Here is a 25,980-nt window from a genome sequence, read left to right on the forward strand (position 1 = left end):
AGAAGGGGATCTTCTTTTAAAGTTGACCATTTGCCTCTTCCGTGACCCAGCAATCCCACTCCTAGGTATTTACCCAAGAAAAATGAAAACATAAGTTCATAAGCAGCCTGGTACATGAATGTTTATGGCAGTTCTATTCATGATATCCCCCAAACTGTAAACAACCCTGTGTCCTTCAGTGTGAGAATGTTTGATAAACAAATTGCGTTATTAGTCATATAATAGAATATTACTCAACAATAAAAAAGGACTGTGTCCCACTCTTACATATTGTGGATGAATCTCACAAACATTGTTCTGAATCAAAGGAGCCAGACCTAGAAGAGTACACTACTGCATGATTCCATCTATATGAAATTCTAGAGCAGGTAAAACTAATCTGTGAGGTTACACAGCTGCTGCAGGTGGTGTGGGGATTGAGTGGGAAGGGGCCTGAGCAGACCTGCTGTGGTGATGGCCGGGTGTATGCACAGGTGTATGCATTTGTCACCATCCCTCCAAGTCTACGCCTGAGATCGGGACAGTTCACTGCATATAAGGTATATATCAATAAAATAAATGAAAAGAACCCATACCACAGGATTGTTCTGAGTGTTAAACAAGAAAATAATCTATGTGACACACATAGCACAGTGCCTCACGGATAGTGAGTGCTCAGGGACTGGGGCCTTCTTCCTGTTGCTAATAATGTCCCGGACAATGACACGGTCGTTGGTTGGAACGTGTTTCTGCAGGTGGAATGAGGTTACTCGCAGAATAGAGATGTGGATCTCCATACTAGAGCTGAATGAGCTGGGGGAGTACGCCGCTGTGGAGCTTCACCAGGCAAAAGATGTCAACACAGGAGGTGTCTTTCAACTCAGACAGGTACTAGGTTTGTCTTTGCTTGTTTCGTGTTTTCTCCCTGTCCCACTCTTACAGTTTCTGGAATTTTCTAGTTATTTGCCTCTCTGTTCCCTAATTCTTTCCCCTTCCTTGATCCTCTTCCCCCATCCATCCCTCCCCATCCCCATTCCTGGTCCCCATTTCCGCATCACACCCCCGCCCCTGCAGGGTCATTCCCGGAGAGTGCAAGTCACAGTGAAGCCTGTCCAGCGTTCTGGGACACTGCCACTCATGGTCGAAGCTATCTTGTCCATCTCCATTGGCTGCGTGACCGCCAGGTCCACCAAGCTCCAGAGAGGGCTGGACAGTTACCAGGTGAGACCAACAGATTGCAAACAGTATTTAACAAAGATTGGTTAGTGTAGAATTAAGGTGGTCAGTGATCTGTGACGGAGACCTGTTCAGGAATATAACTGAACTCCTTGCCTTAAGCATGTATTGGCCTCCGCCACCCCATCCATATTTCCGTCCGTTGCCTTTTTGCTAGGTTTAAATTACTGTGTTGGCTTAGTGCCGATTAATAATAATTTTATTTATAAACACACATCGATGCTACAGTGCTCATTTACTTTAGGCAGGATTTATTTTATATCTGGCCCAAATTATGTTGGGTGTTTGATATTGCTGGCTTTGGCCTGATCCACTTTTATTAATAGAAAGTTGCCCCCATACACTGGCATACTTAACCAGCTCTCTGAAAGCTTTACTTTTTAATTGGAAGTTGTCCTCATGATCATTTTTGTTCATTAAATCTCCTTTTGCTAAACCTTCTTTTCTCACTTAAAAAAAAAATTAAAAGATGGAACCAGCTAAGAATTCATCTTATTTACCAGTCACAATAAACTGTAAGATCAGGAACTTGTCCCCAGGGGCCTGAAAGAACGCAGGTGCTTCACCAAGTCCCCACTTTACTATCAGATGTAATTAGGGACTGGGAAGAATCAGACCATTGAATTCCAGTTCTCTCACTGCCACACATGACGGGGAACACACTCCCTGCCATGATGGGGAGAAAACTTTTCTCTGTAGAGTCTGGGCGTAAGCCCAGCCTATCTTGAGAAGGGTTCATCTTCCATCTCAGTTTCCTTTTGGCTTCATGGCAGCAAAGACTTTACTGAAACATTGGCTTGGACTGTTGGGCCGTAAGGCAGGCACAGCTGTGTCAGACACTGCCTTCCTCATCCCAGGCCAGAACTGCCTCCGACTCAAAGCCTGGGAAGAGTATGAATGGAGTTGTGAGGCTGGAGTCTGCTGTTTCCAGGGAGGCTTCTCCACCAGACTTTTCGCTGTATGTGGAGGGGAAGTTGGGTTGTCCCCCACTTGGCCATCAGCTCCGGGGGCAACTGCAGGGACTGGTAGAAAGAGCACAGACTTGGAGTGAGGAGACCTGGGTTCTTAAGTTTTGTTTGACTTAACTGAGTAATTTAAACTTCAAGTTCCCCTTTTCTTTCCTCTGAAATGATGAGGTAGACGTAATAATTCTCTGAGGTCCCTTTCTGCCATAAAATTTTGTGGCTTAATAAATCTCTGATCTTAGATAAAACTTTGAATCTGTGTGTGTGAATTATGACCTATGAACATGGATCACCAACTGGCTGACTATTCCTGTTTGATGAACATTGCAAGGATTGATTGTTTGCACTTTTAAAAACAGCTATACCTCTTGAGTTAAAACTGATTTTTGTCAAAATTTGAGCTCTCAAATATCTGCCTTCCCCCAGTGTTGAATGCTCTTCTTATAGTATCTGTCATGCAAATTTAAACTGTGACTGTTTTAAAGCTTTTATTTTTCTTTGCTGCCATGCTCGAGGTCATGTCCAGTACCATTTTTGTTGTTGACATAGTACTTCAGAATTATTTTGATGTGGGCTTCCCTGGTGGCGCAGTGGTTGAGAGTCCGCCTGTCGATGCAGGGGACACGGGTTTGTGCCCCGGTCCGGGAAGATCCCACGTGCCGTGGAGCGGCTGGGCCCATGAGCCATGGCCGCTGAGCCTGCGCGTCTGGAGCCTGTGCTCTGTGACGGGAGAGGCCACGACAGTGAGAGGCCTGCGTACCGCAAAAAAAAAAAAGAATTATTTTGATGCAGTAGCTTGAGCCAATCCAGAATATGCTGATGTCACAACAGTTCTACATCATGAAAGCTCAAGCTAGTTTTTGTTGAATAGAAGTATCTTCTTAGCCTAAAAGATAATGATAAATTAGAGCTGTTTGTACTTTATTCATTAATAGGAGGAATTAATTTGAGAAAAATTATTTCAGTAGTGGGCTTACTACTGAAGTTGGAGTTATCCAAATGAAAATGGTGGTTACCAAACTAAAACTAAAGTTTATTTTAAAGTCTACACAGAGAATAATCTTAACAGTATTTTTAAAGCACTTTTAAAAGGCAGTATATTTTGAAGTATACTTAGATATGAAAATAGTGTAATTATATTTTTTAAGGCATTTGAAAAAAAAGTTTGTCTTTTGTCTGACTAGGCCACTCCAGTTCCTTTTTTAATATTAATCCTCCAATAACCATAGAAAAATTAAAGAAGGTTGTTACATGACCCAGTATTCATTTTGAGTAGAACCTGCCTCCATAGAGATGGATATTCCCTACAAATGGGGATTTCTTTATTCTTGTTTCTTTCTTTTCTTCTTTTTTTTTGGCTGCACAGCTTGTGGGATTTTAGTTCCCCGACTAAGGATTGAACCCAGGCCCTCGGCAGTGAGAGCAGAGTCCCAACCACTGGACCGCCAGGGAGTTCCCTCTTTATTCTTGTTTCTAAGGAAAATTGTCTCAACTGAAACCTTTTTTTTTTTTCACACGATGATTTTGTTTTGCAAATGTTTTGCCAAAATGCTTAGTTTATGTAATTATTGTAAAATGTTGCCATGGGTTTAGGACAGTTCTGATTTTTCTCTCCTGATTGGCATGGATACTGACATATCCAACAGTGGATAATGATAGAGCCATGTATCCAAAATAGTGGGCTGTGCTCTTACTGCAGTGGTACAGTATACAGAACCTTCTACAGTCTTCCCTCGGTATCAGGGGGGATTGGTTCCAGAACCCTCCCCCCCTTGGATACTAAAATCTGAGAATGTTCAAGTCTCTTATATAAAATGGCCTAGTACACTTGGCCCTCCAATCAGGAAGGTTCTGTGGTTGGTTGAATCTGCAGGTGTGGAACGTGCAGATAAGGAGGGCTGACTGTATGTGGAGTCTTAGCTTCCTGGTGGGTCTTCCCCTGTGATGATTTCACAGTGACAGTGGTGTGGTGCAGGGACAAGGGCGCAGACCTGGCCTCCAGTCCTGACCCTGCCACTATCTGTGTGAACCTTGGTTTCAGTCATTTCATCCTTCAGGCCTTAGCTGCCTCACAGCTAAAACCTGACCAAGAGACTCCCTAAAGTCCTTTCTAGTTCTGCCCATTCTAAATCTCAGTCAGATAGCTCACCCAGAAACAAATAGTGACTGTTTGCATAACAGTGCCATAGCAGGGTTGTGTCCAATCCCCAGCTAAGAGAATCTGAGAGAGTTCCCATTTTTAAATGACTGCTTTCTCTATTAAAGAAAAAAATTAAATCTTAAATTCTTTAAGTAATTATAGACAAGTGAATTACATCCACTTTTTGAGATTCAGTTAAATGTTTTATTATGCCGATGTTGTGTGTGCTATCCATTGTAATGTGTGTGTTAAGCTTAAAGACTTATTTTCCTTGTGTGCTGTTTGAGAAAAAAAAAAATGCATGTCCTTTGTGTTTATTTTTTCTCTACCAGAGAGATGATGAGGATGGTGATGATATGGATAGTTATCAGGTATTACTGCTGCTGTCAATCCTGTGGCATGGGGCACAGCTGCTGCTAATTGCCAGCATTCGCAAAGCCGAGGGCAGGGAGGAGGAAAGGAGGAACGGAGAGCAAGAATATGCAGTTTTCACTCGGTTTTGACTTGCTTTCAGTGTAATCAGGGATACAATACTATTTCCCTGTCAGTTCAAAATTTATAAGCAGATACTGCACTTTTGCTATGCCATCTCAAATTGCTGGCTCGTAAAGCCTTTCTAAATAAGACCACTCTCACTGTATTAAATTGATGATCTTAAGAATTGTAGTTATCCTTCCATAATCTTTAAGCAGACCTGTCTTTCCTATGTGAACCTGCAGTTAGCTCCTTATATCTAAGAGAGTAGTACTGTTCTAACGTGCCATTGTATTTTTTAAAGACTTTTGCCGGTTAGGAAAACTGACGACATTTTAAGCACATGGTTTTATTTAGCCAGTTTTCTTCTCTCTTTAAGGCCAATCTTATTCATAACCTGGAGAATTTAGCTCTGAGCTTTAATCTCTTTTTGGAAATCTAGGGGAGAAAAAATATATGCAAACGTGAAGTTTTACCTAGTCAGGGCTGACTGGCCTACTGTCTATGGAATGTGGGATAACAGTAATGGTCAAGGTGGCAAACCAAGATGAACTTTTCTGGGTTGGTTCCCAGTCTTTGTTTGTACTGATTCTCTACATAAATTTTAAAAGCATGTTTTCCTGGTGTGCCTTCCTATAAGTAAAATGTGGGTCCATTGTAGGTAAAGCCTCAGAAGTTCTCAGGTGTCTGCTCTTAATGTAACATCTTAAGGGTTAGGCCGGAATTAGGGAAGTCAAAGAGCATCCAGAATAGAATTGGTAGGTGGCTTTCCCACCTCATAACTTTACTAAGAAAGAAAACAAGCAAGTAAAAACAAATGGTAAGGGAGATACCAGTATCCCCTTGGATCTCAGCAACGCCATTAACTAACGTCCTGTGGCTGTCTGTGCGCTTGCTGCCACGTGGTTCACAGTTGAGTCCAGCGGCTGCTTCTGGGAGTTCTCAGCATGGCTGACTGCATGTTGGCTTCTTGCATGGGAAGTTTTCGGTTAGCCTCATGGTAGCGGTTGGAGGTAAAACCTTTGCAGCAAGTTTGAAAAGTTCTCCACTGATCTATTCTTTGCCTTTCAGAAAATACATCTTATCCAGCCATCGAGCTCTGAATGATGAAAATGCCTGTCGTTTTCCATTCCATTTGCTGCTTTGTGATTTGGGCTGTGTGTCTGGTGTCCTTCTGCTTAGAATCACAAACCCTTCAAACGAATAGCTACAACTTAAATACATGCACGCCCATACCATATAAGACTCATCCAGCAGCTGGTGTAGTTTGAGCTTCTCTTGCTTTTAAGCATAATTATCTTTTTGGAAATCCGGGGGCTCTGATTTCTGAGTCATGGGATCCTCAATCAGCATGCAGTGTTCCTGAGGCCTCTTTGCTTTCCTGCATATTAATCACACAGCAGTGTTCAATGGCCTTTCCTAATGAAAAGTTTCCTAATCAATTTAAACATCTTTTTTTTTTTAAAAAAAGAAATAGTTATCTGTGCACTCTACAGGAAAATGTTTTCCTTCCCTGATGCCAGGAAGAAGACTTAAACTGTGTGAGAGAGAGGTGGTCTGATGCCCTCATTAAACGGCGAGAATACCTAGATGAACAGATTAAAAAAGTCAGCAATAAAAAAGGTATGTGAGGGCTCCCCTGGTGGCGCAGTGGTTGGGAGTCCGCCTACCGATGCAGGGGACGCGGGTTCGTGCCCCGGTCCGGGAGGATCCCACGTGCTGCGGAGCGGCTGGGCCCGTGAGCCATGGCCGCTGGGCCTGCGCGTCCGGAGCCTGTGCTCCGCAAAGGGAGAGACCATAACAGTGAGAGGCCCGCGTACCGCAAAAAAAAAAAAAGGTATATGAGATTAAACTCTTGGCTGGGAATAGTTTTTTCACTTCTAGACAGTAGTGGTAGGCTGTTTTCCTCCCTTAGCTGGACTGCTGTGTCTTAGCTTTTTGACCCCATGACAATTATAGATATTAGGAATCATTAGTGTACAGTGTTTAAGCAGGCTCTGAATTTGAAAGTAATGTTTCATTACTTGAGTTAACTGACATTAAACGTTAAATTCAGATTTTGTTTTGATGAATGCAAATGCCATCAATATCGACACCTCCACATGAGGTATTCGAGGCTCAGAACCTGGGACTGACAGCAGCTAAAGGGTCACTTCTGAAGCCACGACACTTGGCAGGTGGGCTGTGGCTACCATTGGGCGGTAGCCATGCTTTTGGCTCCTTTGGGGTGGCCTGAAGCCGGCCTGCAGGTCCACTCGCCACCACCCAGCTCCGAGGATTCAGTTTGCTTACGCTGGCAATGGCCACTTGGATTCTAGAGCAGAAATCTGCTCCTAAAACCCTGGTTTCAGGCTTCCCTGGTGATGCAGTGGTTGAGAATCCCCCTGCCAATACAGGGGACACAGGTTCGTGCCCTGGTCCGGGAAGATCCCACATGCCATGGAGCAGCTAAGCCCATGCGCCACAACTACTGAGCCCGCGCACCTAGAGCCTGTGCTCCACAACAAGAGAAGCCACTGCAATGAGAAGGCCGCACAGCTCAACGAAGACCCAACACAGCCAAAAATAAATAAGTAAAAATGAGTTAAAAATAAAAAATAAAACCCCGGTTTCTCATCCTGAGTGAACGATTTACTCAGTGTGGTTGGTTCTCCACCCAAGGACGTGTTCTGTATGTGAATCCGCTTCATGCAGAAGTCGGCGAAAGTCCTTCCCCAGTAAAACATCTTGCCTCCGCGTTCTGCTCTTGGCCTCAGTGTGTGTATGTGTGTACTCAACCTGCTAATGAAAGCTCACTTTGCCTATGCCCAGGTAACTCCAGAGTTGAACTAGGCTAAGAGGATTGCAAAATAGATCAAATAAAATCCCTTTCATAACGAGCATGGAGGAAAACAAGTTAGTTTTGCAGAGTGCAATATATGGTGTTTTTTAATCCTCTATCCTTATAAAATGATGTGTGGTTTTATAAAGCAATGTCACATCCATTATTGCACTTGATCCATCTGACAGGTGCGTGAAGTAGACATGACTTGTATTAACCCTATTTGACAAATTAGGAAGCTAAGACTCATCTGTTGAACGACCTTCCAAAATTACAGAACTAGAAAAATAACCCAAGTCTTCTAATCCCTGTTCCAACGCTCTTTCCACTCTTCCTGGGTTTATGATCTGTTAGGCTAGTGTCCTAGCCTCTCTGAGCTTGTCTGGGTGCTCCGTCTTAAACTTCAAAGCCTCAATTCCCTATTTGGGACACCGTGGATGTTTAAGGCACTTGTGGGTACCACTGAGTGCAAATAGATTTAAATTTAGAAACTGTCCTTTCTCCCTCTTGGCATTCATGCCCTCGTTTTGTCCCACAGAGAAGACAGAGGATGACGTAGAGCGGGAAGCCCGTCTGGTGGAGCAGTGGGTGGGGCTGACGGAGGAGAGGAATGCCGTGTTGGTGCCTGCGCCGGGCAGCGGGATCCCCGGGGCGCCTGCCGACTGGTGAGTCCGCCCTTCCTTCTGGGCAGGCCTGACAATGGTGCCGTGGTCTGTGGCGGGTCATGCGAGTGACCTGCCAGGACTGTCACAGAAAATGTTAAGTACCGTGAGCTGTCCAGGGAAGGGCCACCCAGCCCTAGTTCTCCCCTCCGTCTTCTTCTTGCCCACTGCCAGCATCTTCCACTCACAGGAAGCCAGCGAGCACTTATCACTGGCCAGGAGTCAGACAGACAGCCCTCCAGCCCTTGGCATGAGCACCTTGGACATGATTACCTGATCTCCAGACATTCTCATATCTTGGGTCGAAAGAAGGGTGTTTCCAGAGCATACTTGAAAAGGGCAGAAGATATGTCTTCTTATTTGCCCTCCTGCCTGTTTATTTTGACTCAACAGAGAGTCAGCACTTAAGCACTGCATCCACAATGATGAGTCAGTCAGTGGATTGATCAGTCAGTCCTAATGCCCAGAAGAAACAGCATGGGATCCTGGGCTCTGGAGGCAAATCGATCCTGTCCCCTGTTCCTCCTCTAACCATAGCCACTTCCCTTCTTCCCATCACTAGAATTATTCTCAGAAAGCCTTCAAATAATCTGTGTTTCAATTAATTACATGTAATTCATATGACTGTAGTTCTTTATATAAGTCACATAATTCCCATGATTTGTGTTAAGAAGGGTGACAAGATCTGTGAAAATATCTCATTTGTAGAACCTGTATCTGACTCCACAGTGGTTCTCTTCTGCTTTCATACCTCTGTCGTGTTTGGTTATTTAACAAGATGTAAAACACATATTTTGTTATGATTAAATATTGTTATTAAATTTAGGATCCCACCACCTGGAATGGAAACCCACATACCTGTTCTCTTCCTTGATTTGAACGGTAAGTTTGAACCTGATGTTCCAAGGCTTATCACATTGAATTAGGTTTGTAATCTAATCAGACCCGCAGTATTTTGACCCTTAAATCACTTGCATAATCACGCACATGCCATATTTAGGTGACATTTTTACTCCAACCAAATATATAAAGCCATGACATGTCGAATCACTAGAAGACAGATGTGGAAATTTATTCTTAAAAAGACAGCACTTGAGAGATTGAGAATTGCATACAAAGGCATGAGAGCAGTTATTGCTCTGAAATAGTAATGGACATGGAAATTACCTGAGAAGGTAATCACCCTTAGAGATCTGAATCTTTATGCATTGCAGGTGCCCAGGAATCTGCATTTCTGACTGGTGCCCTTTGCTCCCCACCCCACCCCACCCCCATTTGTTTTGTTTCTAGAACACGATCATCTGTAACCCTGCATGAAGGGTTGTCCTTTACTGTAGAAATTCGATTGACCCTGGGCAAATACAGAACAAGGGTTTTCAATGTGTTTTAGCAGTAAAATCCATTTTCAGTATGAACTTGTGAATGGAACCCCATGTGTGGAATACGAAAGCAGAGTTGCTGAGTTTGGGGATGGGCAGGCTCTGGCAGGCCTTTCTGCAGGGCCCTTGGGATCCTAAAAGCACAGCCTGAAAACCTGTCTTCTGGAGGGAAGACCAGTAATGGATGAATGGAAGACACAGGAGGTTGGCTTTGGCTCTTCATATGAACAGTTTTTTTAAAAGCCTAGAAATAGACCGTTGCCTCATGAAGTGGTGAGTTCCCCATTATTGGAGGTTCCCCATTATACAAGCGAAGACTGGATGACTATATACAGAGATTTGTGAAGGGTGAATCCTACACTGGGTAGGACATTGGAAAAAGATGGTCTTCACATTTCTCCCAAGTGCTCAGAACTTTGTTTCTAAATTGATAATTTAACTACCCAAATCTCTACACTTGATCTTAGCCAAAAGGCCGAGAAGCGATAACCACTCACATCTCTAATTTAGTGTAAGTTATGTAAGTAGGACCACAAACTTAACGCTACGTTAAAGGAGGAATTGACAGAAAGCAGCAAAATTCTAAGGTGTGTTTATGTAGTGAAAATATTTGCTCCCAGGACTACATATAGAATATATTCCGTCCATTTATAGGAGAGTCACAAAGGCACCTTTTTGGCTCCTGGAGTTGTTTCTGTAAAGGATAGAAGCTGTTGTAGTTAGTGGAGGTGCTGTTTCAACTGCAGGAATGAAAAACTCAATAAAATTGCATTACATGTAAACTTCATCTGTAAAGAGCATATTTAAAAATTTTGGATGCTTGCTTAAAAAATCTGTTTCCCCCACTTTTGCTTCTGTGCCCTGGACTTGGTCAGCGGATGACCTCAGTGCCAATGAGCAGCTTGTGGGCCCCCATGCATCGGGCGTGAACTCCATCCTCCCCAAGGAGCATGGCAGCCAGTTTTTCTACCTGCCCATCATAAAGCACAGTGATGAGGAGGTAACTGACCTTTAAGAATCTCTTAAAGGGCTTCAGATTAATGCACATGCCTGTGGGCCTCTCTGCCCATTAAACTGCTGTGGTCTGGACTTTGGGAAAGAGGACTGGGAACTTTAAAAAATAGAATGTGTGTGTTGTCAAAAAGGCAAGGAGGGACTTACCTGGTGGTCCAGTGGGTAAGACTCCGTGGTTCCAATGCAGGGGGCCTGGGTTCGATACCTGGTTGGGGAACTAGATCCCGCATGCATGCCGCAACTAAGAAGCCCGTGTGCCACAGCTAAGGATCCCGCGTGCCGCAACTAAAGATCCCGCATGCTGCAACTAAGACCCCTCCTCGCAGCCAAAATAAATAATAAATAAATAAATCTTTTTTTTAAAAAAGGCGAGGAAAAACATCTATGATTCAATGTAGAGTTGCATTTATTTTCTTTCTAGTGCATGACATAAAACTGCTCCACCTGAGTTGTCTTGTTTCCATGTCCCCATCCTTCCCCCATCCCTAGGTTTCAGCCACAGCCTCCTGGGACTCCTCGGTGCATGATTCCGTTCACTTGAATAGGGTCACCCCACAAAATGAACGGATTTACCTGATAGTGAAGACCACAGTCCAGCTCAGCCACCCGGCTGCTATGGAGCTGGTATTACGAAAACGGATTGCAGCCAATATTTACAACAAACAGGTAGTAACGGGGCCTGATTGTGCCGTTTCGTACATGAGCACAAAGATTTTTCCTTCTCTCTATCACAAAGTAGTGTTTGGGGGTGTTAATACAGCGGCTATGCACATCGCTACCAGGTTATAATCTGATTCTCATTTATCCAAGATAACAGGGTATGAGGATAGCAGAGGTAAATGTCATCCACCAAAGGACTTTTCCACCTTGACCGATTTGAGGCCCATAATCTTAGGAGGCAGGGGAGTTATGACATTTTATTGTTTGAAAAAGGTTAAGCGCCTGGTCCAAGAGGGTTAGTGACAAAACCAGGACAAAGATAGGCTCCAAATAAATTTCTGTCCTAATGCTTCCCCAGATCTCATCTCAGAGGTGCTGTCAGCAAAACTGATCCTCTGAGTTGACTTCTGACTGTGCCAGGATAGATTCATTAAACCCTGACAAGATCAAGTAGAAAGATGGCAAGTGGGAAAAAGGAGCAACCACAGAAAAACCCTGGATCAGCTGCAAATCCTGCAGTCTAATCCCTCAATTACAGCTGGACGTTATTGTCCTTCAGGATTGGAGACAAGGATTTTTCCATTCAGTTTTTTTCTGTTTTACTAAGTGTTGTGTGTATATCAAAAACATAGTAATTGATGATGCTTTTGCAATTTGTAAAATACTAAATAACTTCTATTTTCCACATCGCTTAATTCAGCTTTCCTTTTCTACCAGAGTTTCACCCAGAGTTTAAAGAGGAGAATATCACTGAAGAATATATTTTATTCCTGTGGTGTAACCTATGAAATAGTATCCAACATACCAAAGGTAAAGTATGTATTACTTTTTAAAAATATCAAAATGTGAGTATTGGAGAATGCGTTAAATCTCAAAACTTTTAAATCATTTTCTCACCACTGTTTTGAGAAAAATGTTGTTCAGGTAAAAGTATTCTAATTGCCTTCTTGTCTCGTTAGGCAACAGAGGAGATTGAGGACCGGGAGACTCTGGCTCTCCTGGCAGCGAGGAGTGAGAACGAAGGCACAGCAGACGGGGAGACGTACATCGAGAAGTATACACGAGGCGTGCTGCAGGTGGAGAACATCCTGAGCCTGGAACGGCTCCGGCAGGCAAGTAACTGCAGCATCTGGACCAGAGGGTGAGATCACCAGCCTTCACCCCAAATGGACAAAGATGAATGTATTTCCCAAACACCTTCTCTCTCAATCTATCAGAGAAGAAAAACTGGTAGAGAGTAGCCCTCTTATTAGACAAAATAGTTACTTTGACAAACTAGTAACACAAATTCAAATGACTACCTTTTATTGAATACCACCTAAGTAATAGTGATACATTATTTCATTTAATCTTCAAGATAGCCCTGCAAGGTGAATACTGTCATAATTCCCATTTATAAATGAGAAAACTGAGGCTGACAGAAGTTAGCCAACCTGCCCAAGGTGACCCAGCTAAGAAGGGGTACAAAGTTGGATGTAAACCCAGAAAGCTTGACTCCGAAGCCCACGTGCTTAACCACATATTCTCTCCCTAATTTTTGGATCCAGATTAACTTCTGTGGCAAAAGCAGGATATTCAGGTGAAAATAATCCACTAGGTAGTGGAACTGCACAGGAGATGTCATTCAATCAAGGCAGTAGCCGAAGTTATGGAAAGTGTGCTTTGAACGGCAAGAGGACTAAGGTTGGCATCTGTCAGAAGAATCTTCCTTTAGTCCCACCTAAACTGCTGCACGAGTGAAACACAAGCAGCATAAAAGTTGATTGTAATTTCCCAAGTGAGATATATAGTTAGTGGTATTTCATCCATGTTTTCTCTGCCCACCTATATAAAAGTCCACAACATAAATGTCTTTAGTTCTTCAGTTTTCCTGGTTTTATTTATGAGGAATGCTTTTGATAAATTAAGCCAAAAAAAAAAAAAAATGGATACAATACGATTACAGTTTTGTAAATATGGGGGGAGAGGGAGTGTAGGATTGAAATGATCTTTATTTCTATACTTTCTAAATCCTCCACAATAAACATATATTACTTTTGTCATCAGAGGAAGAAAAATAAATGTCCTTTTCAAATTTGCAGGCAGTCACGGTCAAAGAAGCGCTTTCCACCAAAGCTCGGCACCTGCGGCGAAGCCTCAGCACACCAAATGTTCATAATGTGAGCTCACCCGCGAGGGGCTGCCTCCCGCGTGACGCATCTCAGGGTTTGGGGTGCAGCAAGTCAGGGGACCTCCGGTCGGGGTTTACAGGTGGGGATAGAACATTCGGCACCAGTGTGGGCATCCCAAGGTGCCAAGCCCGCTCCTCTTTTCTAGCGAAGCTTACCAGAGAGCCCTTACGTGTAACGTGCCTGAGCTTTTAGTGGAATCTTGCAAATTTCTCTCCATAAAGTTATGTCCTTGAAAGACGTTTTTTGAGATGTAAATAGAATGTAGTTGGTTTAAGGATGGTCGAGTCAGGTAGAAATCCTGCTGCCAGAGGTGCTGAGTGCTCTCTTGAGCCTGTTTACATTCCCCCTTCTAGCTGCCCCAATGGATCTTACTGTGCTGCCCATCAGGGTGATAGGGCACCAGACTCCTCCATAGAGACCCTTCCATAATGCCTGGTCTTTATTTTGATTACCTTCCTCAACCATTCCATAGAGGAAATCCAACTGAGAGAAGCTACGTCCAGTGGAGGGGAGCGTTGTCATGGGAAGAAAGAACAGAGCAGTACGTGGACCACTGCAAAGTAGCCTCTTTGCAGGAGCAGCAGAGAGAAAGTCAGATCTTCTCAAGGAAAACTGTTATTTACCTTCCCGTTCTCAAGAATTGTCAGATAATGATTAAACACACAGTAAATGTTTATGAAAGCTGTCTTAACAGTAGTCCGAAAAGCAAATCCCTACAATCACTTTCATGCAGATTACTTCTTCTGACCACAGTTCAGTTCTTAAAATTGATAATAGGAGACTCATATAGTTGTAAATTGAAAAAAGTCTTCTAATTAATTTAGGCATCAAAGAAGAGATCATAATGGAAATTAGGATGTATTTAGAACTGAATGATAATAAAAAGTGGTACGTATATCAACAGTTGAGGGATGCAGTTAAAGTGGTACTTGGAGGGAAATCCTTGGCTCTAAGTTTCCTGTTATTCCATTTATACTGCAGAATACTAGATGGTAGAGAAAATGAAAGAGCTAGAGCTATTGTTAGGAAATTTATAGATCTTATATTATAAATGTTATTAAAATATTAATTATATTAAAAATAATGAGGAAAACATATATCTTTAAAAGTAAGGAAAGACCACCTATGAAGTATTCTACCCCCCAAAAAAAATTGAACCTAAGTGTGGTCACGACTGTAGATCTAACTACTAATATTTACAGGGGACAGAGGAAAATGTTAAATGATACCACAGGGATTCATTTAACAAAATCCAGACCGTGGGAAACATTACAGGAAAAAAATGATCTAGAGAAAAGGGAAAGCTCATAAATTAAAAAAGACTTACAAGATATATCATCCAGTTGCAGTATATTAACTGTCTTGATCCTGATTCAAAATTAACTGTGATAATGTTTATAGACATTTGACCACTAATGGGATATCTGATGCTATTTAGGAATCACTTAATTTTTTTAAGATGTGGTAATGGTATTATGGTTTTAAAAAGGGAGTAGGAATTTCTTATCTTTTAGAGATTCATAAAGAACTATTTATGGATAAAAATATTTTAAGTTAGAAAAAGAAAATCAGAATATTTTTAAAGAGGGTAATGATAAATATTAGAGCAGAATTATAATAAATTCAAATAAATAAGGAAATAATAAATATTAGAAGAAAGAAAGAGGGAAGGAGAAGGTCATAACAGCCTTCAACTGTATGTGTGATATTTTATTTAGTTAGTTATGTTAAATATATAAACCACATTGATAAAACCATTCATCCCTTACAGGTCTCTTCTAGTCGACCAGACCTTTCTGGCTTTGACGATGATGATAAGGTGTGTACCCGTGGGCATGGCCAGGTTATTAGTAGAATCTAAGTCTGGAAAGTTAGAATATATTGGTGTTTTTAAAATCTCTGGACTTCCCACCGTAACCTGATGCAGATCATTGTCTCTACATGTCCATTTCCAAGTTCAAATACTTGATGTGAAATTGCTGTGCACTCTGAGTGTTACATTGTTACTTAGCGTGACACCTTCCATATCAGGATCATACGACACATAATTGAATAAATATCTGTGTGTTTATGGGTCTAACTCTAAATGACTTAAGAAGGTATTACATCCACCATAGCAAAATCAAAATTATTTCAAATGCGGAAAATTAGGACCTTGAAATTAAGGACATTTTACAGCGTTATCATATTCAAATATTTCTTTAACATATATTGTATGTAAATTACTATTCTAGGGACAGTAGATGATTCAAAAAGTATAAGCACACATTATGTCTTCAAGAAGTTTAAAATCTAGTCCTTGGAGATAGACATCTCCTGAGAAGTTGAAGTAGGATTTACTAAGTTTATATGATATTAAGGAGGAGGTTTCTCCCTTTACTATACCTATATCTTATGCCAGCTTGGAACTTTTAAATCTCAAGTATATGTAGAGTAATTGTACCACCAAGTTTGCCTGGGAAAGTTCAAGTTTATGCCTACTACCCAGAAAAAATATCAGTGGAACTGTTTTACTCTCAAAAGTGTTGTTGTTTGGTCTTTAAATTATTTATTCACTCCAGGTATACCTTGGGCATGATAGCACTTGTCATATTGTTCAGTACTTTTCTACATGTTAGATCTATTTAATAATAAAAATAAATGAAGAGCACATACTGCCATTAAAAAATAGAAAACAACCTTCAAATCAGGCTTCATTTCTCTCTCTCACTCTCTTTTTTTTTTTTTTTGGTGCACTGCGTGGCACGTGGGATCTTAGTTCCCTGACCAGGCGTCGAACCTGTATCCCCTGCATTGGGAGTGCAGAGTCCTAACCACTGGACCACCAGGGAAGTCCCCATTTCTCATTTTAGAGGGACTTAATTACGGTTAACCCATGTTTCTACCTTGTAGGGTTGGCCAGAGAACCAGTTAGACATGTCTGACTACAGCCCCAGTTACCAGGATGTATCATGTTATGGAACTTTGCCCAGGGATTCACCTCGAAGGAGTAAAGAAGGTAGTGGTGAGACTTTTTTCTGTGTTATTTCTTTATAATTTCTTAGGAAAGGCATGGGGGGAAATTTTTTTATAAATGACATATAATATGGTAGGAAGCTGAAATTCTAGTTTGCTAGATGATCCAAAACTGTCTTCTTGAATAGAACATATCCTGTTCACTTTTTTTTTTTGCTTTGTATCCATTATATCATACAATTAATAATAGGCTTTTTGTGCAACACTTGTAATTTTCAAATCACATTTCATGTATCATTTCCTGATTTTGAAGTCAGTTTTGAGACACACATATCTTATTACATTAAGGTTAGATTTCATTCTTTACCAAAAGAATATCCACCTCCGTCACGTTTTTGTGCTGGTATCAAAGTATATTTTAGGAGAACATGTCTCTGGTCCCTAAGGAAATTTCAAAACTGACACCAGAAATGAATTTGATGACAACATTATTACCTAAATATAATATATAATCTCCCAATGCCCTGAAGGGAACAGCATTCTTAGGATATGTAAATCGGCTCTGTTACCTTACTTATCCCTTATATTTTACCTACTGTGTGCCATTGTACCAATGAATTGAGGAGAAAACATAGAAGGAGAAAGAGAAGCCCAAAAAGGTAAGAAATGAGTAAAAGCAAGAAAGAAGAATCGTCCTTCTTTAGTCATATGGAGCAGGGTGGCTTGAGGGAAAAGTGCTCACTCATTGGGTATGTATTGAGCCTGTCCTTGCTATATGCAGTGACAGATGCCGAGATCTTAAAATCCAACTGTGGACATGTACATAGAAAATAATAAGTTAGGAAATGATAAAATGCCAAAATGCATGTATAGAATATAAGGGCTCTGAGAATTCAGAGAGATAGAGAATCAGCATGGGGGCTTCCCTCGTGGCGCAGTGGTTGGGAATCCGCCTGCCAGTGCAGAGGACACGGGTTCGAGCCCTGGTCCGGTAAGATCCCACATGCCGCAGAGCAGCTAAGCCCATGCACCACAACTACTGAGCCTGTGCTCTAGAGCCCGTGAGCCACAACTGATGAGCCTGAGTGCCACAACTACTGAAGCCCGTGCGCCTAGAGCCCGTGCTCTGCAACAAGAGAAGCCCCCACTCGCCGCAACTAGAGAAAGCCCACACGCAGCAACAAAGACCCAACGCAGCCATAAACAAACAAACAAACAAAAAGTTTTTAAAAAAAGAAAATCAGCATGAGTTGAAATTGGTCTGTTAAGTGATGCTTAAGCTGGATCTTGAAAAGAAGGTAGAAAATTTGGTTTCTGATTTCTTTGCTGCTGTCCAGCCCTTTGATGACTCTTTGTAACTTTGTAGATATATCTGCATTTTTGCCTACCTCCGTTTTAATGCTCAGCCAAGTACAGTCATCTTTGAGTATCCACGGGGGACTGGTTCCAGGAGCCCCTGCGTATACCAAAACAACCCGAGACTGTGGAGTGCCGACTGTATATTTATTGAAAAAAAGGAAAAGCAGAGAGAGCATTTCATTCAGAAAGCATAGCATGAACAGCATATAAGTGGACCCACGCAGTTCAAACCTGAGATGTTCAAGGGTCAGCTGTACTCACATACTAATCTCTTTGTTACGCCAGATATTCCTCTGGCTTGGTCACTGCCTCGCTTCTTGTGTGTTGGTTAAGGTGCTCTGTGCCCATAAACCCATGCCTTTTGTCTTCCCCAGGTTGTACGTCAGAGAATCCTCATGCCTTAACAGTCAGCCCTTTTAAAGCATTCTCACCTCAGCCGCCAAAGTTTTTCAAGCCCCTAATGCCTGTAAAAGAAGAGCATAAGAAAAGGATGGCGCTTGAAGCAAGGCCTCTTCTAAGCCAGGAGGTAAATGCTTGACTTGTCTGTACCATGTACGATAGAATGGACGTGTTATGCCTGTGGAGAAGGAACGCTGTGCATTAACAAAGTCAGATGCCACGTGTTGACATGTATGGGTTATCACTCCATGGTTCCTGTTCTGGAGTAAACATCTCTTTCTCAAGCACACAGGGTCATGGTAGAGTGTTTTGTTTGTTGTTACTGCTGTTGTTTTCTTTGTGTTTATGGCTGTTTTCAGAGTATTTATTTCAAATGAGAAAGAGATGTCCCCTAGGTGTTTTGAAAATATGAAAGGCATTTTTTTTTATTTGATAAATTTGGTTATGCTATTTGCCATAGAATTTGTGTAGTCTTGTCAGATTTCATCAGTAGTTTGACTCAAGCCTGCACAGTTGTTGGCTGCACTACTCATGTGTAATACAAGTGTTTGCATTGCTTTCCTAACGTGCACGTATTTAGCGTGTATGTCGGCCGTCGTTGTCTTCTGTGTGTGATGCATCTGTGTGTCTTAACCTTTGCAGAGCATGTCTCCACCTCAGGCACATAACCCTGGCTGCATTGTGCCCTCGGGAAGCAATGGCAGCAGCATGCCTGTAGAACACAATAGCAAACGTGGGAAGAAGATTGTAAGTCCTGGAACCATTTCTGTCATATTGCCTGGTGGTGGGTTTAAGGCCCTTTCACAGACAGTCATCCAAATACTTAAGAAGAAATTAAGATCTGTATTGAGTCTTGGCTTTTTTTTTTTAAAAAAAAACACGTGATCATCAGTAATGAAATTTTGCATGGATGTGGCCGTGACCTGTGATTTTTCTAAGTGTTCCTTCTATTTATATACTTATTATTATTTTGCTTAGTGTAAAGGAAAAAGCCACTTTTAATGATTCTCATCTTTAAAAAGCGTAACACAGAGATCACTTTAACTAATAATGAATCTTTCTAATGAGCCTGTGCATATTGCCCAGATTCTGAAGTTAATCTGCATAGAGGAATTGCACTTACTTGGAGTAAGTATTCTTTCGTTTAGCTGTGGGTGTTTGAGAGCTTTTTTTGTGTTGCCTGATGCTATTGTCAAGATTACCCTGTAGTTTGTAGCCTCTCCACCATCCATCACTGCCCATCCTCATCATCTGTACCTCTCAGGTAGCCTCTTTTAATTTGCTGGCAAAATAGATTCCAGCTCCCTCGGTGTCAGTCCTGCTTTCAGGAGGGCTTACCTGTATTTTACCACTGGTAGGTTGAAACTTTACCTGAAAAACCTCATTCCCTGGCACTTGGTTTTCACATTTCAAATTGGAGAGTTTTTAAAACACTATGTACCAGGCACTTGGGATCATAAGCGATACCTCAGTTCAAAAATGCAAGTGTGTATTCTCATGCCTGGAAAGAATTCTCTGATTCTGTGTCTCAGCTTTCCCTCTCCTATGGTTTCCTACACTTTGGGTGCAGCTTGGAGCTGGAGTGGGCTGCTTGATGTTCACACCCGCATGCAGTCTGCTCTGTGGGCAGAGTGTGGGCCCTTTCCTTTCCCAGCTGCACCATGTCAGACTCATTCCAAAGGGTCATCAGCATGAGGTCTTTTAACCTCTAGGTTCTAGAATATGCTGCAAACGCACACTGTGTGAAGCTGACTAGAACTTGACCCAGACATGTAGCAGGCCAGGCTCCTGCATGCTTGGAGCACTAGGGGATCTTAAGAAATGACTTCTCACTCTTCCTGTCCATGGAGGAAAGAAGGAAAGGCATCATTTTCCCCTCCCCTCTGTGTCCCTCTCCCCCCCACTGTCTCTGTGTCCTCCCTGTCCTTCTCTCCCAAAGTCCCCCTCGCCCCCCAGTCCCTGCTGGAGAAGAGCCTACACGCCAACAGCTGCCCCTCACCCCTCCCAATCTTAGTGAACTCTTCAGTCACATACGTGACCTCCCCCTGCTTAATTACTAAAGGCTTCAGCATGGGCTAAAAAGGCCAGGTGGCTAATCTATTACCCCTTCCGTTCTCTGGCTGGTTGGTTCTGTCTGTTTATTGATGTGGTACCCATCACCATGCTGCACGGGCACTAAATTTTAACCTATTTTAACAGTACATTTTGGTAGAGCACACCATCAAGGGACTGCTGGATGGCCCTTCTGGGGCTTCCCAGCAGCTAGTTTCACTGTTCACAATTTGCATTATAGTTATTTTCTTTACTTTCCTTTTATTATTTTAAAATAAAACCCATCTCAGGGCTTTTAGCTAGCAGAGGGTAGAATGGAACCAGATTCTCTTGGAAAAACCCAGGAAGTTTTGAGCAGCAGTTAGATTCTGTGTGATCAGACACACCATGAAACCCACTCAGCAGGGTTTGATGGAACCATTTTTCTTGCTGCGATCTTACTTGAGAGACCTGCCTCTCCTCTCCTTAGAAATCTAGCGCACTGCACACCCTTCAGCTCTGAAACTATTGGACTGTCTGATTTACTGCAGATAGAGGATGTTTTGGTAGATTATAAGAATATTACTTGCTTGATCCGAGGTTCTAGTCTCTCTCTTGGAAGATTTCATTTTATTCCTCTTCTTACAAATGGATATAAACTGCTTTATTCCTGTGTTCCCTATTCACTTTCTTTCCTTTTCCACTCTTGGAAAATTAGAGGGCGAATCAATGGTTCAGTCTGATCAAAGGAGTTTGCAATCATTTTTGAGAAGCGATATTGGGACATTGTTCCTTTTATTTTGCAGCCCATCCAGTTACCAAAGAAACCTGTCGTTTCACATAAAATACAGTAAATATAGCCGTGCTTAATTTTTTTTTTTTTTTTTTTTTTTTTGGCTTAAAACTACACACATTTATTCTCATGTAGCTCTGGGGCAGATGTCTGAAAAGAGTCTTTTTTTTTTTTCCTTTGTTGTCTCATCAATTTGGGAAGATAGATAAATATACTTTGTGTCTTCTGTGAATAAGATAAAAGCAACAGTGTGCCTTTGGAGTCTCTCTTTTTAAGTCATGATGCAGACAGAAGAGCAGAAAGAAAGTCAGTTCTCCCTCTCTTGGGTCTTGCATAGACAGCATACGGTTTTTGTCTCTCGTTTTACAGAAGAGGAAACACGAGACTTGTTGAGTGATTTGCCCAAGGTCTCACACTTAACGAGAGCATCAGAACAAAAACCCCATCCCTCGGCCGAATTGGGCTGACTCCAGAGGCTCCCAAAGACAGTGCAGTTTCATTACCTGCTGCTGCTGTTCCTAAAAAGGGGCTGCCCTCCCCTTAGTACCATGGACAGAAGTACTGGAGACCCTTGGCTGATGGAGTCTTTTTGAAAACAGACCATCTCTCTGAGGGACAACTGATTAGAGTGGGAGTGAAAATGACTTTAATCAGGTGAAAGTCACTCAGAAGGTCACTGTTTTTTTGGGTTTTTTTAATTTTTAAAAAATTTATTTTATTTTTGGCTGCGTTGGGTCTGCATTGCTGTGCACGGGCTTTCTCTAGTTGTGGTGAGCGGGGACTACTCTTCGCTGCAGAGTGCGGGCTTCTCATCGTGGTGGCTTTTCTTGTTGCAGAGCACGGGCTCTAGGCGCGCGGGCTTCAGTAGTTGTGGCGTGCGGGCTCAGTAGTTGTGGCTCGCGGGCTCTAGATCGCAGGCTCAGCAGTTGTGGCTCACGGGCTTAGTTGCTCTGCAGCATGTGGGATCTTCCCGGACCAGGGCTTGAACCCGTGTCCCCTGCATTGGCAGGAGGACTCTTAACCACTGCGCCACCAGGGAAGTCCAGAAGGTCACTGTTTTAATGTGGGTTTTGATTCCTTCTTAAAATCAAGGTGTTTTGTCTATAGGTGAATATCAGCTGCATAAACTAAATCTCAAAAATCAAATCATGACTATTGTAGCTGTAGAGAAGCTTGAGAACTTGACTCCATGTCCCACTTTTAGGAAGAGTTTTCATTCTTTTTGTCCTTAAGACACAGTAGGAAGGTTCTTAGTTTAGTCTCCTTTAAAGTAAAATGATAAATAATGTTTCTGGTATAAAATGTTTATCTAATATATAAAATAGATAAACAGCAAGGTCCTACTGTATAGCACAGGGAACTCTATTCAATACCTTGGGATAACCTATAATGGAAAAGAATCTGAAAAACAGTATATACTGTATAACTGAATCCCTTTGCTGTACAACAGAAACTAACAGAACGTTGTAAATCAACTACACTTCAATAAAAAAAATAAGTAAAATGGGGCTTCCCTGGTGGCGCAGTGGTTGAGAATCTACCTGCCAGTGCAGGGGACATGGGTTCGAGTCCTGGTCCAGGAAGATCCCACATGCTGTGGAGCAACTAAGTCCGTGCACCACAACTACTGAGCCTGTGCTCTAGAGCCTGCGAGCCACAACTACTGAAGCCCTAGAGCCCGTGCTCCGCAACAAGAGAAGCCACTGCAGTGAGAAGACCACGCACCGCAACAAAGAGCAGCCCCCGCTCGCCATGTGCAGCAATGAAGACCCAACACAGCCAAAATAAATAAATAAATAAATTTATTTTTAAAAAAAGAAAAAAAATTTTTTAAATAATAATAAATAAAAGGTACAGAACCAAGCAATACTGTCTCCCCCCCAAAAAAATCTAACCAAATTCCCTTAAAATGCAATTTAAGCCAAGTAAGTCCTCTTTTCTCCTTGGAAGGCATAACTTCGTAAACTTTCCATCTCCGTTTACATGTTGGAACATGATTCATCTCTACTCAGTTTTCTTTCTTCTGGAACTTGTTGTCCCCACTCCTTTAGCCTTTCTCTTTAGGTCACTGCCCTAACCTTAACCCCACCCCAAGTGCATAACTAGGTACTGATCCCTATTTGTTTTTGTAGACTCTTCAGTTTTACTAAGGTCATTCTAATCCTTTAGTGTATACCTATTTCTACACATTAAACTCGTGCTTGAACATTTCACTCAGCAAAGTTGTATTTTAGGATGACAAACCTGTCCTCAGTGTTAGGAAGAAGTAACTTCAGGCATAAAAAGAGGCCCCAAATTATAAATTCTTATCTTCAAATTTGGTTTTCCTTGCAACAGCTAACTTTTTAGTAATTAATTGCATCAGAGACTCTTGGGCTTGGGGATTATGTTTCTTTGCCAGCTTAAATTAGAAGGAAATATAAGAGAAACAAACACCTGAAATCCAATTTTGAGTCTAAACAAGTCAGGTAGAGAATCTAGAAAATATAGCGCAGGTTACTGATTCTGACAGTTCTGTCCAATTTTTGCTCCTTTACTAAACGTTTCCTCTCAACATTAGGGAGAGCACTCTCTACCCCACCCCCTTTTGAACAGTGCTATTTAATTAGAAGACAGCTAAAGATAAGACAGAGAGGTTAGTGTTGCCAAAAATTTTGTTTTGCTGATTTCTGGAATTTTATCACTGTTATTTGATAGTCACCTTTAATTAATAGACAAGGAATTAAGACTACTGATGCTTTTAACTAATTTATATTCAAGCTACTTTAAAATCTAAAAAGAGTATTAAGCTATTTTTTAGGTATTTAGCATCTTGTGAGATAGAAAAGAAAATATTGCTATAAAATTCAGCAGATGAAATTTATGTTCATTCGTAAACTCCCATCTGCTTTATCCGTGGAGCGTGCTTTTCCTCACCCTCCCCATCCTTCTCTCTTCCTCACCTCTTCTCTCTCTTTTTCTCTCTCTGGAAATGAGTAATGTTAATGTTTTGGTTCCAGGTCTTTACAGTTACTCTGTTGTTATACTGATGGAAATTTCATCCACCCAGCAGTGTCCAGGGTTATCCTTCGAGCAAGGACCACAGTCGTAACTCCCCAAGGGTAGGGACCATGCCTGTCTTTGCTCAGCGTTGGTGTTCCCAGTTCTTAGGACAATGACTGGCATGTAGAGGATGCTTGATGAATATTGTTGACTGAAAGTCAGGTTTTAAAAGAGAAAAGGAATAGTTGCAGTGTCATCAGATGTATATGAGGTTAATTAGAAATGACTAGATAGTAATATCATTTATTTTTATTTGAAAATAAAATGCCCATGTGTTTTATATTGTTTTCCACCAAATTTAAAAGAATCATGCACTCAGGGAGAGAGATTGGAAGATGATAACAGCCACTCTTGCATATTTACCAATCTTTATAAACAGAATCCTAAAGCTATTTGACAAAAGAGATTTTCATTTAACTCTCACTATCTTCCTCACTTTCTAGTCAAATCCTCTTCCATGCTTCTCAAAAATGCTAGAAAATAGTAATTGTCAGATTAATTCAGTATTTTACAGACTTACAATATTTAGTGTAATACTGAGAATGGATGTTGAAATCGCGTTCTTTTCCCTTTCGCCATTGGGGTATCTTTATTTACGGCCCTTCCTCCCCATAAAATAGCTCAGAAACGTTTTGCAAATCATCATGTTTATCTGCACTTTGCTCCCCAAGGTGAGGATTGTAAGAACATATGAAACAGCAGCTCTTCTCTGCCTCTGGCTGTCCCTCTACTCATTTAATTAGAAAAGAGAACATCTCCAACTGAAAACTAATCATGAGGAACTAATTAAAAGTCTACTGCACTTCCTTCCATCCTTTCCTTTAAACCAGGGGAGGAAAGGTTTCTAATTATTAGTGAGTGAGCACAGAAGAAATAAATCTTTTCATCTTGGATGGTAATGGGTTCATGCTCACAGATCTCTGAGGATAATGTACCTTTGTCCAGGAGAGTTGACAAGATTTAACCAAACTCAGAAAACAAAAACAAAAAACACTAGAAACATGGGAAGGTGAATGCCTTTAACAGTAAAGTGTTTACAGCCTGTCTCAACAATGCAGTTGCTGTAAGGAGCTCGTGGCTGACTTTTGCTTCATTTCTGTAGGACTCTGAAGAGGAGGAAAACGATCTAGAAGCTCTTAACCGGAAGCTGATAAGTTCACAGCCTTACGTACCTGTGGAGTTTGCCGACTTCAGCGTTTACAATGCCAGCTTGGAGAACAGAGAGTGGTTTTCTTCTAAAGTCGATTTGACGAACTCAAAGGTCCTGGAGAAAGAAGTGTCCTGCAGCCCCACCACCAGCAGCATCACCAGTGGCTACTTTTCCCATAGTGCCTCCAATGCCACCCTGTCTGACATGGTGGTCCCTTCTAGTGACAGCTCAGATCAGCTGGCCCTTCAGACAAAGGATGCAGACTCCAGTGAGCATCCCGGAGCATCACTTGTGCATGACTTCCGACCATCCTCAAACAAAGAGTTGACAGAACTAGAAAGAGGCTTGGTAAAGGATAAGATAACTATGGTGCCACTCAAGGAAAACAGTGCCTTAGCCAAAGGGAGCCCATCATCCCAAAGCATCCCTGAGAAAAACTCCAAAACGTGCTGTAGGACCAGCTCATGTTCAGAACAAGATGCCTGCTCCAGCAAAAATGGCCCGCCGGCCAGGGAATTCTGCCCCAGGGAGGTGACCATAGAACACACCACAAACATCCTCGAGGACCATTCTTTCACAGAGTTTATGGGTGTGTCAGATGGGAGAGATTTTGATGGTTTGACAGATCCTTCTGCTGGAGAACTTTCGAGTAGGAGGAACCTACCAAATACAATGGACAGTAAGAGTGTCTCAGATGGGCCACAGGACCCTGGCCAGCTGTGTTCCTCAGCAAAGAGTGACCAGGTGATA

The 25,980-nt window shown here is 42.0% G+C and overlaps 1 protein-coding gene and 1 pseudogene across 1 annotated transcript in view; one reads left to right on the forward strand and one right to left on the reverse strand.

The window, feature by feature from the left end:
• Positions 1–25,980, forward strand: part of KIF13A (kinesin family member 13A) — a 218,578-nt gene that overhangs the window by 188,845 nt on the left and 3,753 nt on the right. Inside the window, 16 exon segments of the mRNA XM_032648491.1 lie at positions 735–867; positions 1,054–1,200; positions 4,653–4,691; positions 6,318–6,417; positions 8,154–8,280; positions 9,104–9,159; positions 10,532–10,656; positions 11,160–11,336; positions 12,048–12,140; positions 12,290–12,446; positions 13,416–13,489; positions 15,273–15,320; positions 16,394–16,499; positions 18,190–18,341; positions 18,857–18,961; positions 25,183–25,980. Of these exon segments, the coding sequence (XP_032504382.1) occupies positions 735–867; positions 1,054–1,200; positions 4,653–4,691; positions 6,318–6,417; positions 8,154–8,280; positions 9,104–9,159; positions 10,532–10,656; positions 11,160–11,336; positions 12,048–12,140; positions 12,290–12,446; positions 13,416–13,489; positions 15,273–15,320; positions 16,394–16,499; positions 18,190–18,341; positions 18,857–18,961; positions 25,183–25,980 (2,437 nt within the window).
• On the reverse strand, positions 10,002–10,143 carry LOC116762980 (annotated as a pseudogene).

The sequence above is a fragment of the Phocoena sinus genome, chromosome 11 (assembly GCF_008692025.1).
Source record: "Phocoena sinus isolate mPhoSin1 chromosome 11, mPhoSin1.pri, whole genome shotgun sequence".
NCBI lineage: Eukaryota > Metazoa > Chordata > Mammalia > Artiodactyla > Phocoenidae > Phocoena > Phocoena sinus.